Source organism: Heliconius melpomene, chromosome 8 (assembly GCF_056956725.1).
Source record: "Heliconius melpomene rosina isolate 202511_hmr_F chromosome 8, ASM5695672v1, whole genome shotgun sequence".
Classification (NCBI taxonomy): Eukaryota; Metazoa; Arthropoda; class Insecta; order Lepidoptera; family Nymphalidae; genus Heliconius; species Heliconius melpomene.
The window spans coordinates 6,131,512-6,148,511 of record NC_140396.1 but is presented as its reverse complement, the minus strand read 5'-3'; the positions used below and the strand labels follow the sequence as shown (position 1 = coordinate 6,148,511).

Below are 17,000 nucleotides of genomic sequence, written 5' to 3'. Positions count from 1 at the left end.
GAAATTTCGTCAGAGACGTCGAACGGTCAGAGTAATTATTAAACCATTTGTAGGAAAAATATTTATACAAAAGTAAAGTAAAAATTATGTACTAAAATTTTAAATAATTGAAGATCTCTTATAAACAAAAAATTAAGTATATAAATAAAAGTGCTACAAAAACAGAACAAAGGCTGATATGATGGCTGATATGATGGCTAAAATCTTTTACCCTGGACACAAAACTTTAAGTTTCAAACAACAATAAAAATTATAAACCTTGTTCTGTCAATTCTATTTATATTTTATTGGCAACATTAACGATTTAACAATTAACATTATCGATAAACAATAGTTATTGTTTTAAAATTGAAGTAAAAAATATATTATAATTATTAATATCAAGAAACAAATCTATAGAATTTAAAATCTAGTTACCTAATATATATTTATGTGCTAAGTATCTAATAGCTTGTTTTCATTGATTACCTATTTTTATTTATTTTTAATAATATTAAATATCTAATAAACTACCTTAAAGCTGTCTATACTTAAGGTTTAATATTTGTAAAGAAGATAATTTTATAGATGAAAACTAATTGTATTAGCAATGGAAATTGATATATTAAAAAATATTTTGCCTTCAAGATTTATTGAAGTATTAGAGAAGGCTGGTATCAGTACACCGAAACAGGTAATATTACATTCTCCTTGGGATATTAAAAAGGCCACAAAACTATTAGATGATGATATATTGTTACTGAAAAGTATTGTTAGTCGGTATTGTTGCCCTATTAGTTTAACTTGTGACAAGTTACAAGAAGAAACTTTAAAAATTCAAACTGGATGTACAGGCATTGATAATATTTTGGGAGGAGGTTTCCGAAAAGGTATAATTACCGAAATTTATGGAGAAAGTGGTTCAGGAAAAACACAAATAGCTATGCAAACTGCTGCTCATTGTGGTGTGCATGGAAGTGTTATTATATGTACAGAGGATATATTCCCTGTGAATAGATTCAAGCAAATATGTCTGAAATTTCAACATAATTCAGAAAATGATTGTGGTAATAGTGTTTTCATTGAACATGTGACAGAGGCCCATGAATTGCTAGGATGTATCAGAGTACGCTTACCATTATTACTAAGTAAAAGAAGAATATCTTCTATAATCATAGATTCTGTGGCTGCTCCATTTAGAAGTGAATATACAAATTTAGTGCAAAGAGCTGAAGAACTAAGAGAGCTTGCAAATATTTTACTAAATATAGCCCAAGAACACAATCTAGCTATTATTTGTATAAATCAAGTAACATCAGCGTTTGATGGCTCTGATAATGTATTACCTACATTGGGACTTGTATGGTCTAACATGATTTCTTGCAGGTTAAAATTAAGAAAATTATCAGAAACTATTGAAATTGGCGATTGTCAACAAAATGTTAATTTAAGAGAGTTAACTGTTATGTATGCTCCAGATTTACCAAGTGGCAGAAGTACAAACCTATTAATATCAACTAATGGTGTAGAAGATGTAAAATGACATGCCAACCCAAAAACCATTTTTTTATTTTATATTATAATAGCTTATTTAATGTAGGTTTTTTTCGCCCCCACTGGTTGAATGGAAATTCCATTGAAATCATTAACGTTATAAATGGAATAGCCAATATAAGATGTCGTCGAATCATCATCTTAATGTGTGAGTTAATTACTCAGAAAAATCTCTTAAAAACAAACCAAGACCACAAAAACCCGTCCGAAATAGAATCTAAAACACCGTAAATCGGAAGTTAATTGTCCAACTTAAATGTGATCTTCGTTAATAAATATTGTAATTTAATATTCTATTTTTACAAGCTTTTATTTACTTTCACATGTCCCGTTGTATGTAATCAAATCTTGCAAGTTAAATTTGATTCACTTCTCGGTTTCCGATTGAGCTGAAATTTTGCAGGCATGTATAAATCGGATGAACATGCGATATTATTGACATAGAACTGCTCTGATGTTGAGGCTGGAAGGTGGCGATAGGAACTCCATAATTATACTACGCAACCACATCGAGTTTGAGCTTGTTTGATTTATCTTGATGAGTACTTTGATACTAAATGGTAACCAGGATCTGATGATGGAACTGAAAGGTGGCCACAGGAACAAAGTAAATAAACGACACAATACGCAATAATTGAGCTCTCACGTTATCAAAATGTAACACGCTTTTATTATTTATATAGTGTTATATTTCTTATCAGAGGTAATTTATTTCTGACTTTTTAGTTCATTTTATTAACATATAATAAAAACTTGTTCTTAAAAAAAATGATTTTTTATTTTGTTCCATACATATTTTATTTTACCTTACCGTACTATACATGAGTAAATGTATTCTGTGGTACTATACTATTAACAATCTGTTGACTGTTTGGCAATTTGTTTTTTATTTTAAGGTTATTTCCTTTTTGAATATGTCAATTGTCATATTTGTCATATTTAAATTCTGAAAGTTGGAAACAAAATATTGTTCATTTAATGTTTTTTTTTTCATTTAAAATGGAAATGAAGTTAGAATATAATATTTAGACATTTATTTGTATCCTAAGTTGATGGGAATGAATTCCAATTTATATTATATTAGAAGGATATCCTTTCTTACAACTTTTAGGGTAAGATATTGATTTTTTATTTAATAGTAAATGTACGATATAACTTTCTTTTAAAGTTTTTATAATATCCAAGTCAAATATTTATCGTTAAAATAATATTTATTCCAACATCTTGTAAAAAATAGAAATATTTCATGTAATTCAGAAAGTATATCTATTGACATATTCAAAAAAGATGGAAAGACAAGACAACTTTCTTCGACAAGTTGATCGAGTAGTATAGTTTTTAATTTTTAATAATTATTATTTTTTTTTATATGCGAGTGTAAATATATATATACAAATATATATATGGATATATTTGTATGTAGATCTTTAAAATATAAATTTATATAAATGTTTGTATATATTACTATATTGTCATATTTTCTCACACCCTTGCCAACAATGTAACCAGTTTTTGTAATTATGTGTGCAATGATGTGTAATTTCCCATAATTTTATTTTAGAAATACACTGTAAAAAATATATCAAGACCCAAAAGAATAAAAACAAAATTAGATATGGAGACTAAGTGTAGAGAAGATCCACTTGTGATGAAACTAGATACTCCAGAATTTCACAATATATTTTCGAATGAAGTTCTTGATTTGAAAAAGATCTTTGACAAATATCAATATGAAATAAGAATAGCTGGTGGAGCTGTGCGGTATGTTGCAATATTCTTTTTCAGTTATATTAAGAGAAATAAAAAATGGCATTAATATTACAGGTTGACGCTGCATCCCATATATCAGAGTAGCCAGATAGAATTCAGTATTAAAATATTCCATTTTCTGCTTTTCTTAGACCTGTATGTGGAAATTAATGCTGAATTTTGGTCTTGATAGAATAGGGAAATAAAAAAAATACCCTGGAGTGGGATTTAAACCCACAACTGTAACTTTTGTATATGACAGACAAATGGTCTATGTATATATACATCTTTAATTTTGATTTAACACTATTTTAGAGATCTATTACTAGGACAACAAGCTAAAGATTTAGATTTTGCTACTACTGCAACACCCCAGCAAATGAAAGAAATGTTCACGACTGAAAATGTACGAATGATTAATTTGAGTGGTGAGAAGCACGGAACAATTACGCCTAGAATAAATGACAAGGAAAACTTTGAAATCACAACACTACGAATTGATATGGTCACAGATGGTAGACATGCTGAAGTTGAATTTACTAAAGATTGGAAATTAGATGCCAATAGACGAGATCTTACAATTAATTCGATGTTTCTAGGTATTTTTGATACTTCATTTGTTTGATAAGAAAATATTCAGGTGAAAATAATAAACATTAAAAAAAATATTTGCAGGATTTGATGGATCTGTATATGATTATTTTTATGGCTTAGATGACCTTCAGAAACGGAGAATAGCATTTGTTGGAGACCCCGATGTAAGGATCAAGGAAGATTATTTAAGAATTATGAGATACTTTAGGTTTTATGGAAGAATTGCTGATTCATGTGATAACCATGATGAGTATACCCTGAATATTATCAAAAATAATGCAGATGGCTTGCAAAATGTGTCTGGAGAGAGAATTTGGATGGAATTAAAAAATATATTACAAGGAAATTTTGCTGGTGACTTACTAAAAACAATGTTGAGTGTTAATATTGGACAACATATAGGTTAGTAATCTAAAGACTTTAGGCAGGGATGTTTGTTTTAACTTCACACTTTATTCCACCAAAGCAAGGCAGGTAGTTAGGTTATGTGGAGTGGCAGAACTTTATGCTACAAGTCGTCTACCAAAGCAGGGAAATATAAATAAATGTAAATCATTCTCCTGAGAGAAGACAAGAATCCACAATGGACGTCATCCATGTATTGTGTTTGGATGCAGAAGTTGCACCAGGCCATTATAGTGTAAATGGATGATTCTTTTTTGTTTCTAATAATAATTTAACTTGAAAAATTATTTCAGGTATACCTAATTGTAATATGGAGGAACTAAACAGTTTATTAAAGAGAAGTAAACATTTAAATTTACATCCAATGAGTTATTTAGCTGCACTACTATACAATATAGATGATGTAACAGTATTACACAATAGGTTGAAATTTTCTAGCTATGATAGGGATATGGCATATTTCCTTGTAGAAAATAGAAATGAAAAGACTGGCTCTAGACCTTTATTGTGAGTTACAATGTTACCTTTTGCTTACTGATTTTTTAATGTACTTTTTTTAGCTTTACCCTATCTTTATATAATATTAGTATTGTATGCGAGGGAAACTCTTTTAGAACACTAATTTTCTATGAAATTATAATATTTACAGACCTTATGAAAAATTAGTTTTGAATACTAAAATAAAACAAAAAGATGCTGTGGATTATGTAAAAGAAGTCCTAACATACAAAGGTCATGAAAAACTTCTAAATGAGTTTAACAATTGGGAAATACCTAAATTCCCAGTGAATGGTAAAATATTAAAAGAAAGTGGGGTTCCTCCAGGCAAAATGTATGGACCTATTATGATTAAACTAAAAGATTTATGGATTGAAAATGAATATAAACATAGTACAGAAGACTTAGTCAAAATAATACCAAGTGTTGTTGAAGAATTTAAAAGGAAATAAATAATTTTATATAAATAGTTTAATTTATTTTACGTATTTTATTCTTAAATAGAAAAAAGGCAAAATTTACATACATTTTCATGTATTTTTATGTTTCAAATATATATAAATATTGCAAATTTGGTACTGAAGATAATTAAAACACAACTTAAATATATAACTTATATAAAATATTAAAAAAAGCACTATCATAATGCTTGGAGAATTTATTAGGTGTTCTTTGGTGCTGTATAAGGTTCATATTTGTTACAACCATCATCATCATCTTTATGTTCTATAAAACACCTCTTGCAGAACAGATACTTGCAGCCAAGACAGCGCATATTAGCATCTTCATTACATATCTCACAAAATGGAAGTTCCTCAGTACAAGTGTCACATATTTCACTTTCTTCTAATGTTACCTTTGCTTTCGCCTATTAAAAATATTTAATTATTATTTAATATTATATTTAAGATTGTCATGGGGCAACATGTTAATACTGTAGTTATTAATTCAGGTTTCACTCAGGGGAATAATTTTTTTCATTTCCTTTCTCTGGTAGATGGGCAGATGGGATGGGATGGGCAACTGCAGCATAAAGTTCTGCCACACAAGACACCTCTCAATAATGGTGAATAGTGGGGAACACAGTGTTTTATCACTAGTTTCCCTCTGCTTACCCTGCTATATGCGGCATACAACATGAAGCTAAAAAAACATAGTATAAAATGATTGAGGCTTACTTCTTCAATAATTTTTCTTAACATTTCATCTTCATTGTTTGAAATAATATTGTTGTCAGCAGTTGTGGTAACTGTCTTTTGCTCAGACGTGCCTTTTAGGTTTTCCAATCTTTTCTCTATATCACTTACTAAACCATCAAATTCATTTGAGTAATTGGACTCTATTTTGGCCTGATCCAAATATTGCTTGAAAAGATCATCTGCTTGTTCTTGCTCTGTTCTTAAGTCTGGTTTCGGTAATGATGCCTATATATAAATAAAATCATATATATATCAATAATTTTTATAAATTTATATTTTCTTCTCTCTGGTATTGAGGCAAAGCGTGGCATTGAGTTACACCACTCAACACGCAAAGCCTCCAGAATCCAGTGGAAAGTGGGGAATGAGAGTGTTTCTTCTGCCTACTACAGAATACAGAATACAGTGTAAAATTTTTATATTACTACTTTGATAAAGAGGAAAAACACAAAATTAAGGTCCATCATTTAACACACAATATCTTAATAATTAGGTGGTGAATAGATAGTCAATCAGTAAATGGATAGTCTTGACACTAGGTTTCTTTTTCTTACCCTGGTACAGGCAGGATACAGCATGAAAGTATGAAAGAAGACATTTTATATTTAACATAAAGTACCTTAGATGGAATTTCTGATACAGGTAGTCCTTTCAAATTTGCTAATCTAGCAGCTATTTCAGCATCTGATGTTGAAGGTCTTTCACCTTTTAAATTTTGCAAACGTGCAGCAATATCATCAGTAGTAAAATTCGCAGAATGTTTTTTATTGTCCTTTAACTTTTGTAATCTGTCATATATTTCTTTCTCAGAACTATTGGCACATTCAGAGTCATTATTCATTGATGGATTAAAAGCATTTACTCTTCTATAAATTAAACATTTATATAACTATCATATTTACTTATGTAATAAAATTATTGTTTTAAGTAAAAAGTACTTACTTGTAATACACATCAGGAGGATTAACTTTATTTGGTTCATTGGAGTTTGCTGTCCGTGAACATTTAATACATACCTGAAAAACAAATATGGTAAAAAACAAAATAAACTTAATAACTTAATAAAATAACTTTTTATTATTAAATGACAAATTAGAAAATACCTACTTTTGTGTCAGAATTTGTCTTCTTCAAAAAGATTTTATGGTTTAAGCATTTTGAACAGTAACTAAAACCGCAACTAGGGCATCCCTTCTAAAAAAAACATTAAAAAAATATGATGATAAAACATTTTTCGAAGTTTAAATTGAAAGTTTATAGAAAACAAAGGTTTAAAAATTACTTCAGGACGCAGTAGAGAAAATGATTTTAAGCACGTATTACAAGCCATAAATAAGATCTGAACAGTAAATAAATAACTAAAATTTCTTTTGTATTTGGTTTGTTTTTAAATTTCTTATTTTAATAAAGATGTGTCATTATTTATGTCATGACGTCAGCTGTCCAATTTTGACAGCTTAACTGATAAATCTGACAGAATCGTTCAGAAATTAACAAGTATCTTTTATGTCACATGCTTTCTGTCCCGGTGCGCGTTTTCCCGCTCATACGTACAATATGGACGATGATTTTTGGCCGCCATAAAAGCAGATATTCGCAATTTTTGGCGCATAGCTCACTCGGGAAGAAAGTAATCAAAAGTAAGGAATTTCCTGAATTTTAATCTGTACAACCTACTGCTGCTAACTCCATAGTGACCACAATCTATTGGCAGGTACTTCGACTCGAACCGGTCTTGACGACAGTTGTCTGATACTCATTTTAGTAAAAGAACAGATACTTCAATATTTATTGCGATTATCATGATCTAAATTAAATAAATGTAGTATAATGCATTATAAAAAAATCTGAGTTCTACTTTTAATGGAGAAAAATTAAAGTTTATCTGTGATCAAATTTATATTTATTACAATGAGCTTTGAAATACATAAAATGTACATTCGGTGGTTAAGAAGAGTTTGTCTATGGTCATTTTCCACCCATTAGGCTATTCATGCCACTGGAACCTTGCTGTAGCTGTCTCATCATATTGTGGAGTCCAGACATACCACCCATTTGTTGTAAAATTCGTGGATCCATCATTTTTGCCATCTGCTGATTGAGTTTAGCCATTTGGGTTTGATTAACGTTTTTGGCCATATCTCCACCCTTAAATAATCCTTTAATGCCGCCCATTTTCTTTACAACAGCTGCAAATTTGGTATATTGAGCGATAAGGTCTTTAACATCGCGTTCTGTAACACCTGCCCCTTGAGCCACGCGGGTTACGCGTGTGGGTTGTTTGGAGAAAAGTTTAGCACCATCACGGTGATCAAGCTCTCCCTCATTCATGGAATCCATAATTGTCATTAGACGTTTTAGTTTTGCCATAGATTCCTGTTCACTACCTTTTGACATCAAATCTTGAGAGAAACCTGGTATCATGCCCTGTGAATTAAAAAAATATGATATGGCAAGGTGACAAAGTAGCTATATATTTAGTTCTAACACAGACACACAATTTATAGTTAGTAAAAGTATGTACACAAATATTGTGTTTCATTTATTTAAACAGTTTAGATTAATGATAATGTAGCTCATAGCATTTAAAATATCATTAAGTGAATTAAATGCATTACCATAATTTGTGAAAATGGTCCCATCTTCATGATATTTTGGAACTGTTCATACATAGCTCTCAGTGTAAATTGTCCATGTTTCAACTTTTCTAACAGTTCATCATTGTCATCTAATTTTAATTCATTCACTTTATCCAACAATCCTTCAATATCTCCCATGCCCAATAACTTATTTATGAAAGGTTTTGTTTTAAATGGCTCAAGATCATCAATGTGTTCTCCAGTACCAATAAATATAATAGGACTTTGTGTTGCAGCTACACTAAAAAATGATCATTGATAATTATTCTTAAGTAAAAATTCAAAATTAAAGATGCTTTTGTATGAATTATTAAATGAGTATAAGGCTAACTGACTCAGAAGGCAGCTCTTTGAGAAGAGCTAGCATGAAATTCAACAGTTCTTCTTTTTAATATCAATATCACAATATTATTATAACATACATTGGTATTATTATTATGCATGGAATGGATATTAACACCACATATTTTTGTGTTCTTGTTACAATTTCTGAAAAAATTTTTTGTGGCAAAACTAGAATTGATTATGGAATTTTATTAATACTCAGACTCATACTCTCATCACTACTAATATTTATATATCCTAATAAGTAGATGAAACTAATACTCACGCTGACAATGCTCCTCCTCCCTTTGCATGGCCATCTAATTTAGTGATAATAACCGAACCAATGTCTACCTTCTCTTTAAAAGCTTTAGCTTGACCCTCACAGGCTTGACCAATTGTAGCATCCATCACAAATATAATGTTGTCTGGTTTCTAAAACACATTAATCATATTAATGTCAACTTTATCATTACAGAATGTAGTGGCAGAATGCCCAATTCCCAATTGTTCAATTTTCAACACATTGCATATTGCATAGCAGAACTCAAATTCAAAGTATATTAAATATTAAAAAAAAAAAGTGTGCATTTATAGCCAGATATTGTTTCACAGTCCCACAACTGCCTCAAAACATTATGTTTTTTTATTAAACATATCAGTAATATTAAGTTCAGCAAAAACAATAAAAACTTACAATAGCATTAGCAACTGCCAACATCTCCTCAAACAAGGATTCTTCTTGCTTATGACGTCCACTGGTGTCTACAATAATCATTTCAAATCCCTCCTTTTTAAACATATCCACGCCTGTTGATGCTATTACTACAGGATCTACTTCTGTATAACTGTGGGGTGAAAAGTAAGAAAATTAGATTTTTCCATCCATATTTTTAAAAGCTTCTATCTGTATCCCACAATCTACAGGGCAAGTCAAAGTCAAATAATGCTGTGCACATATATGGTACAGCAGTACCATAACAGTTTCAATCAATATTGTCAATAATTAAAAATTTTAACTGTTTAAGTATTCTTACAATAAAAAAGAAATAATAAACAAACCTTCCATAAAATGGTATCCTGGCTTTTGTACAATTCTGCTTAACTTGATCATAAGCTCCAGCTCTGAATGTATCAGCACAGACAAGACAAGATTTCCAGTTTTTTCTTAGATAATGATAAGCTAGTTTTGTACAGGTAGTAGTTTTACCAGATCCCTGTAGCCCAACAAACATGATCACATTTGGTTTTCCTTTTACTGGTTGATATGGTTTAACTCCAGGATCAACTAGCTGAAAATTATAACAAACATTTGAAGGACTACATAATAAAGCTTAGATATAACAAGGATTATTCGCCTTACTTTCTAAAGCATATATGTTTTATAAAATTTACCTTCACAAGCTCCTTAAAAACCGCAGATTGTATCATCCTCCTTTTGTTAAGCCCCCCAGCCATTTCATCAAAATCAATGACGGCTCGAACATTTTCGCGAAGATTTTTGACTAAACGAATATTAACATCTGCTTCTAATAAAGCTGCACAAATTTGTTTTAACATAGAATTTAAAACCTAAAATAAAAAATCGAATAAGAATAAGAAAAATAATAAAATTTGTAAGGAAACCTTTGTTTAGTTATTTACCTCTTCATTGATTATAGTGGCACGACTTAACGACTGCAAAGCAGTTGTTATTTTTCGACCCAAATCTGCTAAAACCATTTTGAATAACTACACCACTTTCCACACTTGTAAACTTGTGTCAGCTGTTATCCCTTAGGAATAAACTATAACGATTGAAAATATATATTATCAAACAAGTTTTGTGACATTTTAAAACAGAGTTAAATGTATAAAGTAGAAATAAAACTAAAAACTCTCATTAAGAGCACACAACTATCAATATTCTACACCACGACGATATTTTCCACAATTTCAACTTTAATCATCCGTCGACACGTCAAACGTCAAAGTACTTTTTTTTTTGAGTATCAGGGACATTCTATGTGATTAAGAATTCAGTCTATTAAGTCATTTTTTATCACATTAAATATAATTTTATTTTTATTTTATATCAATACTTTTTTAACTTTTATTTGATATTTTTTAGGTTTAATACACAATTAAAATATATATTTGTTACTTTTAAATATATATTTTTTAAATACCATTGAAATGGATTGTCATCATTGATACAGACTATATAAAACTAGGAAAACATTTTTCGCTTTGTAATCCGCATCGTCTGCTCAGTGTTCCATTTATTGTGGTAGTTAATGTAAAGTAGCAAATAATATAGTTTTTGTAGAAATAATACCTTTTTAATTATGGTGAGTGTCATATTGAGAATTACCAACATATCATTTAACAGACCTTAGTACATTCGACATATTTTTGGGTAAAATTAATCTAAAAATACAACATTTGTAGGGTCAAAACCAATCTGGAGGAGGCAGTGGCGGCGACAAAAAAGATGATAAAGATAAGAAAAAGAAATATGAACCTCCAATCCCTACTAGGGTTGGTAAAAAGAAGCGTAAAGCAAAGGGTCCTGATGCCGCTTTGAAGCTACCTCAAGTGACACCTCATACGCGATGTAGGTTGAAGTTGTTGAAACTGGAAAGGATTAAAGATTATTTGCTTATGGAAGAAGAATTTATTCGAAACCAAGAGAGACTAAAACCTCAAGAAGAAAAAATCGAGGAAGAAAGATCAAAGGTAAATAAATAAATGTTAAATATTTAGACTACCGTAAATATGTTTTCTTTATACTTATTTTTTATAAAAAAAAAATCAGCTTCACGCTGTATCCCGCACACAATAGAGTAGGCAGGGGGAACCTGGTGATAAGACACTCCGTTCCCTACTTTCTGCCGTAATCTGGAGGTATTGCATGTTGAGTGGCAGAAATCAATGTCGCGCTTTGCCTCGACATCAGAGCGAAAAAATAGAAATATAAAATTATTTCACTTCCTCGAGTGGGGATCGAACCCACAACCGTCACGTTGCAGTCACACTCTTGTGCCGCTGTGCCACAACAGCCTCAACTTATTTTTTATTTTTCAAGAAAATTTCCAAATATATTCTATTTATTTTGTTTTGGTAGGTTGATGATCTTAGAGGGACACCAATGTCAGTAGGGACCCTGGAAGAGATTATCGATGATAACCATGCCATAGTCTCTACCTCTGTAGGCAGTGAGCATTATGTCAGTATCTTGTCGTTTGTTGACAAGGATCAATTAGAACCTGGTTGCTCAGTGTTGCTGAACCACAAGGTAAGCCTTTATTTCCATTTCATTTATTAATTATTTAAAATTATTATTTAATATTTTTATAGGCTTACTGTGGCATTTCTGTATTAGATCTTTGTGTATATTTAAAACTAATATATTGCAATTATTTGTCGCATTAGGTACATGCAGTTGTAGGTGTGCTAGGTGATGATACAGATCCTATGGTTTCTGTAATGAAGTTGGAAAAAGCTCCACAAGAAACCTATGCAGATATTGGTGGCCTTGATACACAAATACAGGAAATTAAGGTACTACTTTGTTGTATATTGAATGAATGAATGTTATTTGTAAAATGTAATTATACTAGCAGACTCAGGCTACTTTGCCACCTTGAATCATACAAATATTGATTAAATATATTTATGAAATTATTTTCAGCTTAGGGGGTAAATTCTAATAAACCGTGAAACATATGTTTAATAAAATATTTTTAAGAGTTTAAATTTAAAATTTTACAAAAATTGGTGCCAATTTAAAGATTTTTCCATACATACTTTCAACCCCTATTGCACCCTGAAGGAGTGCTAATGGTAATTGGTCCTTTTATATATATATATTATATTTTGGACCAATATACTCATTTTGTTTAACTTATATAAAACATTCACAATATTATGTACAAATTTGCTATACAAATCTCTTAACAGGAGTCAGTAGAACTGCCACTCACTCATCCTGAATATTATGAAGAGATGGGAATCAAACCCCCTAAAGGTGTTATCTTGTATGGGCCCCCTGGTACTGGCAAGACTTTGCTGGCCAAAGCTGTTGCCAACCAGACGTCTGCCACATTCCTTAGAGTTGTTGGATCTGAATTGATCCAGAAATATTTGGTAAGGAAGCTTTAATTATTTATAATGGCTATTTAAGAGCGAAGACCATAGGGGCATGTCTTCATTGTCCCACTAGGGAACCAAATGGTAACATAATAACAAGCAGCAATGAGTTCAGCCAGTTAAAACGCGATATAGAGAAAATTGGAGAATTGAGAATCTTAGCACTTAGTCTCTCTGCCCAGCCTGCAAAATTTTGGATACAGAATACAGTAATTTTTTTAATTGTATTTTATAACTATACTCTAAGTATATTCTCGAAGGCATGAGATAAAAGGTTGATGGAGTTACTATATTAATTTAAAAAATATTTATCTATGGATTTATGAATCACTGAATTTTTAGATTTAGTGACTGTACATTTTATATTATGGTCTTTATTTCTTATTATTAGGGAGATGGTCCAAAATTGGTCCGAGAATTGTTTAGAGTGGCTGAAGAACATGCACCATCTATTGTTTTCATTGATGAAATTGATGCTGTAGGCACTAAGCGGTAAGTCCCCATTACCTAAGTTTTATTGCATAGAGACATATAAACTTATATATGTTTTAATTAGGAAAGTAAGTATTTACTAATAAGAAACACAAGCAACAACCTGAACAAAAGCTTAAAAAATATTTAACAATTGTAAATTCTTCTATTATTGTACTAATTATAATATTAAAATGAGAGAAACAATGCCATATAATAGTAATTTGTTATATGATATATATTGTTTTATATAACATTTATCTTAGAAATAAGATGCTTAGCTACTTACTGCTATTTTGTTTTATTGAAAACGTGCGTACGACTGGAAACGGAAAGTGCGATGTTTAGTTCTGCCACTCAACACGTAAAGTTTCAAGAATTCGGCGAATAATGGAGAACGGAAAGGTCTTAATAAGGAAATAATGCCTTTACACTTGGTTCCTAGGTTCCCTGAGTCTACTCTACAATTTGTTCCAGTAGTAGAACTGAACGCCGCGTTTTGTCTATTATAGCTCAGAAATCAAAATAATATAATAACCCTGCCATCAGTATGCCTATGTGATATGAATCCACAACCATCATTTTTACAATGAGACGCTGTTTGTTTTTACGATGACGTCCTTCATGTCTTTTAAAAATATCTTATATATATCATTTAGGTATGATTCTAATTCTGGTGGTGAGAGAGAAATTCAAAGAACTATGTTGGAATTGCTTAATCAATTGGATGGATTTGATTCTCGAGGTGATGTAAAGGTGTGTAATTAGTATTTAATATTTTTATTTTTTGTAGTTTTGTTATTGTATTTGTTTTTTTTTCTTCTTAATAGATCAAATATGAAATATAAATAGTAGTAAATATAAATTAAATGAAATATTTTGTTATTAATACTAATATAATAAAGTGGAAGAGTTAATACAACACAATAATATACCAATACAATAATATACCTATCATTATAAAATAGACCGCCTTCTCCGCGCGGAGGTATTCCTAGCTATGCTTATTTTAAATTATTAGGTCAGAATTTAAGCTCATTTCATTTAATGCTGACTATGCAGAACAACTATTCCAAAGCCATTATATTCATATCTCTTAACTGGGCTTACCTGGGCTGTTAGGGGTCCCATAAAAGCTGCTTCATATTTATTATGTGGACAGAAAATGTTTGTTATGTTGATCACCTTTTACTAAGCTATATTTACGCTATATTTATACCTCTTAGAGATTAGAGGTGCTCCAGACCTTCATTTTTTATGTGGGTGGATGTCATTTTGTTCAATTTTCCCCAAGGCAGTATATTTATATCTCTTTTAGTTTAGACAGGCTGTGAAGGTTCCACATCAGGTATGCAGATTTTCAAAATAAACTATAGGCCTAAACTATAGGATATATATATATATTATATATATATATATATATATATATATATATATATATATATATATATCTGTTGCCTAGATATAATAGCAGTACAACCAAAAAAGTTTCATTCAAATTTGTCCAGTAGTTCTGGAGACTAGCACATACAAACAGATAACTTTTTTTTTGTGGATTTGAGCTCTATTACTCTTCCTAAAACCCCATCAATTATTATTTTATAAATATTTTCAATATACAGACGCGCCATTTTTACTCTTTTTTTACATTTTTATTTTATGTATAGATAGTATAAAATAAACATAATTGTACACATAGTCTTAAGTTGCGCTTGTGGTTTTTAGATCTGTTGTGATTGGAAAATGTAAAAATCATTGTTGATTTTTAAACTAAATAAATTAATATTTTAGATTTACAATGATTTATATATAATGATATAAATAAATTAAAAAATAATAATTCTCAGGTTATTATGGCAACAAACAGAATAGAGACTCTTGATCCTGCTCTCATTAGACCAGGTCGTATCGACAGAAAGATTGAATTCCCTCTCCCTGATGAGAAGACCAAGAGGAGAATCTTTACTATCCACACATCAAGAATGACCTTGGCCGAAGATGTTAATTTGTCTGAACTTATAATGTCTAAGGATGATTTATCAGGAGCTGATATCAAGGTAAAATAAAATATGTTATGTGTGTTAACATATGTTGGTACTGACGTTATTATACGGTTGGTACGGTTGGTCGGTAGTGAAACGTTGTCAGCTTAGCTGATCGAATCCGCAATGAAGAGATACTCAGAACGGCAGGTACTAGCGAGGATGTGACGGTGAGAATGAGGAAGAATGTGCTGTAACAACCGTGACCATGGCGTTTGGCACTCCATTCTCTCTTACTACCCCGCTAGGGATAAAGCGTGAAGCTATGTATGTTTGTATAAAATATGTTTTAAGTGAAGAAATTTAATCAGAATATTCCTCTTAGTGGAGATTGAATATAGAAGGAAGCATTTTTTAATAATTTTTAATATTTTTTCTTTTCTTTAGGCAATTTGTACAGAAGCTGGTCTCATGGCTTTGAGAGAACGTAGAATGAAGGTCACCAATGAAGACTTCAAGAAATCTAAGGAGAGTGTTCTTTACAGAAAGAAAGAGGGCACTCCGGAGGGACTTTATCTTTAACAATTTGCAATTACAATAGAATTTAATAAAATTTCTTAGACTACAGTTATTGTGGTGATATGATATGTATTAAAGAAAATCTAATTAGAAAGATTTGAATGTATTGTAATGCTTGAAATAAAACCATTAATTTATTTATTCTTTAATTTTTGAAAACCCTGATGTTTTTCATTACATATTTAATTGGTCTTTCAAGGAGTTGAAATCAAGTTGAAATTTCTTATACGTGGTTTAAGCACTTGTGATTGCTCGGCAAACGCTCAACTTCAACGCCAAACTTGTAATCACCTCGCAAGCGTTTGCTGCAAAAACAAATACTCCAATCGACGACGAGCTCTCGTTAACGTTAACCCACGAATTACTAATTATTAATTTACTTTACGTAATTAAAGTGCTTATTATTTTATTCTGGGCACACACTCTTTTTTTTAAGAAAATTTACCATTTATTACATAGCGCTAGGTGTTAGGGGCGGAATTATTAATTTATATTATGATGTGTCCGTTAATAGGCAGCTGAGTGCAAAGATTTAGTTAGTTTTATTTTTAAAAGATTATTTGTTGTTCTTATAATATCGAAAACAATAATAGCCAAGTTATAGTTTGATGTATTTTGTCTTAAATTTTATTTATCAATACCTATAACATTTTAATTTAGTTAAAGTAAGTTTATATAAAAAGTTGGTACTTTTCCCCCTCCAAATGCAGGCTTCGTACTAGGTAGGTAATTACGAAGTAAAATGTTTATTACATTTATGGCATTGTTAAATGTTGTTGTTTTTTTTTAAATTAAATGTATATACTTAGGAGACTTCTGTGCTACAAATGTCAACTGTCAAATATAGTACTGCAATGTGTCAATGTCGCTGTCAATGTCATTTTGACATCCCGCTC

The 17,000-nt window shown here is 30.5% G+C and overlaps 5 protein-coding genes across 6 annotated transcripts; 3 read left to right on the top strand and 2 right to left on the bottom strand.

The window, feature by feature from the left end:
• Positions 1-447: 447 nt before the first annotated feature.
• spn-B (X-ray repair cross complementing protein spindle B) lies at positions 448-1,829 on the top strand. Its single transcript, XM_085189323.1, has one exon. It carries the CDS (start codon positions 590-592, stop codon positions 1,520-1,522), a length of 933 nt encoding a protein of 310 aa, XP_085045449.1. The 5' UTR covers positions 448-589; the 3' UTR covers positions 1,523-1,829.
• A 564-nt stretch (positions 1,830-2,393) lies between these two features.
• On the top strand, positions 2,394-5,246 carry LOC146536898 (CCA tRNA nucleotidyltransferase 1, mitochondrial). 2 transcript variants are annotated; one of them, XM_085189319.1, is made up of 6 exons: positions 2,394-2,645; positions 3,095-3,294; positions 3,598-3,881; positions 3,958-4,278; positions 4,575-4,788; positions 4,931-5,246. In XM_085189319.1, the coding sequence occupies exons 1-6, from the start codon at positions 2,586-2,588 to the stop codon at positions 5,229-5,231; spliced, it is 1,380 nt and encodes a 459-aa protein (XP_085045445.1). In that variant the 5' UTR covers positions 2,394-2,585; the 3' UTR covers positions 5,232-5,246. The 2 variants fall into 2 exon arrangements, with proteins under 2 accessions (XP_085045445.1, XP_085045446.1); XM_085189320.1 differs by lacking the exon at positions 2,394-2,645 and adding an exon at positions 2,749-2,859.
• Positions 5,247-5,249: 3 nt separating this feature from the next.
• On the bottom strand, positions 5,250-7,429 carry LOC146536897 (abscission/NoCut checkpoint regulator). Its single transcript, XM_085189324.1, has 6 exons — positions 7,261-7,429; positions 7,086-7,172; positions 6,921-6,994; positions 6,598-6,844; positions 5,958-6,203; positions 5,250-5,647 (listed from the first exon to the last, which is right to left on the bottom strand). Exons 1-6 carry the CDS (start codon positions 7,306-7,308, stop codon positions 5,441-5,443), a joined length of 909 nt encoding a protein of 302 aa, XP_085045450.1. The 5' UTR covers positions 7,309-7,429; the 3' UTR covers positions 5,250-5,440.
• Positions 7,430-7,864: 435 nt separating this feature from the next.
• On the bottom strand, positions 7,865-10,892 carry Srp54k (signal recognition particle 54k). The gene is made up of 7 exons (XM_085189316.1): positions 10,586-10,892; positions 10,337-10,513; positions 10,004-10,233; positions 9,639-9,789; positions 9,228-9,376; positions 8,597-8,858; positions 7,865-8,405 (listed from the first exon to the last, which is right to left on the bottom strand). The coding sequence occupies exons 1-7, from the start codon at positions 10,661-10,663 to the stop codon at positions 7,947-7,949; spliced, it is 1,506 nt and encodes a 501-aa protein (XP_085045442.1). The 5' UTR covers positions 10,664-10,892; the 3' UTR covers positions 7,865-7,946.
• Positions 10,893-11,134: 242 nt separating this feature from the next.
• On the top strand, positions 11,135-16,241 carry Rpt2 (26S proteasome regulatory subunit Rpt2). The gene is made up of 9 exons (XM_085189321.1): positions 11,135-11,271; positions 11,372-11,659; positions 12,048-12,218; positions 12,356-12,484; positions 12,884-13,069; positions 13,464-13,564; positions 14,203-14,299; positions 15,391-15,600; positions 15,973-16,241. The coding sequence occupies exons 1-9, from the start codon at positions 11,269-11,271 to the stop codon at positions 16,105-16,107; spliced, it is 1,320 nt and encodes a 439-aa protein (XP_085045447.1). The 5' UTR covers positions 11,135-11,268; the 3' UTR covers positions 16,108-16,241.
• The last annotated feature ends 759 nt before the right edge of the window (positions 16,242-17,000 follow it).

Coding starts and splice junctions, on each gene's coding strand:
- spn-B (XM_085189323.1), top strand. CDS start 590: ATGGAAATTGATATATTAAAAAATATTTTGCCTTCAAGATTTATTGAA.
- Srp54k (XM_085189316.1), bottom strand. CDS start 10,663: ATGGTTTTAGCAGATTTGGGTCGAAAAATAACAACTGCTTTGCAGTCG. Junction 10,234..10,336: donor TTTTTAAGGAGCTTGTGAAG/GTAAATTTTATA, acceptor TATAATTTTCAG/CTAGTTGATCCTGGAGTTAA. Junction 9,377..9,638: donor TGGCAGTTGCTAATGCTATT/GTAAGTTTTTAT, acceptor AATGTGTTTTAG/AAACCAGACAACATTATATT.
- LOC146536898 (XM_085189319.1), top strand. CDS start 2,586: ATGGGAATGAATTCCAATTTATATTATATTAGAAGGATATCCTTTCTT. Junction 3,295..3,597: donor ATAGCTGGTGGAGCTGTGCG/GTATGTTGCAAT, acceptor ACACTATTTTAG/AGATCTATTACTAGGACAAC. Junction 4,279..4,574: donor TAATATTGGACAACATATAG/GTTAGTAATCTA, acceptor AAATTATTTCAG/GTATACCTAATTGTAATATG.
- Rpt2 (XM_085189321.1), top strand. Junction 11,660..12,047: donor TCGAGGAAGAAAGATCAAAG/GTAAATAAATAA, acceptor TTGTTTTGGTAG/GTTGATGATCTTAGAGGGAC. Junction 14,300..15,390: donor ATTCTCGAGGTGATGTAAAG/GTGTGTAATTAG, acceptor AATAATTCTCAG/GTTATTATGGCAACAAACAG.
- LOC146536897 (XM_085189324.1), bottom strand. CDS start 7,308: ATGGCTTGTAATACGTGCTTAAAATCATTTTCTCTACTGCGTCCTGAA. Junction 6,995..7,085: donor AGACAAATTCTGACACAAAA/GTAGGTATTTTC, acceptor TTTGTTTTTCAG/GTATGTATTAAATGTTCACG. Junction 6,204..6,597: donor TATCAGAAATTCCATCTAAG/GTACTTTATGTT, acceptor ATTTATATATAG/GCATCATTACCGAAACCAGA.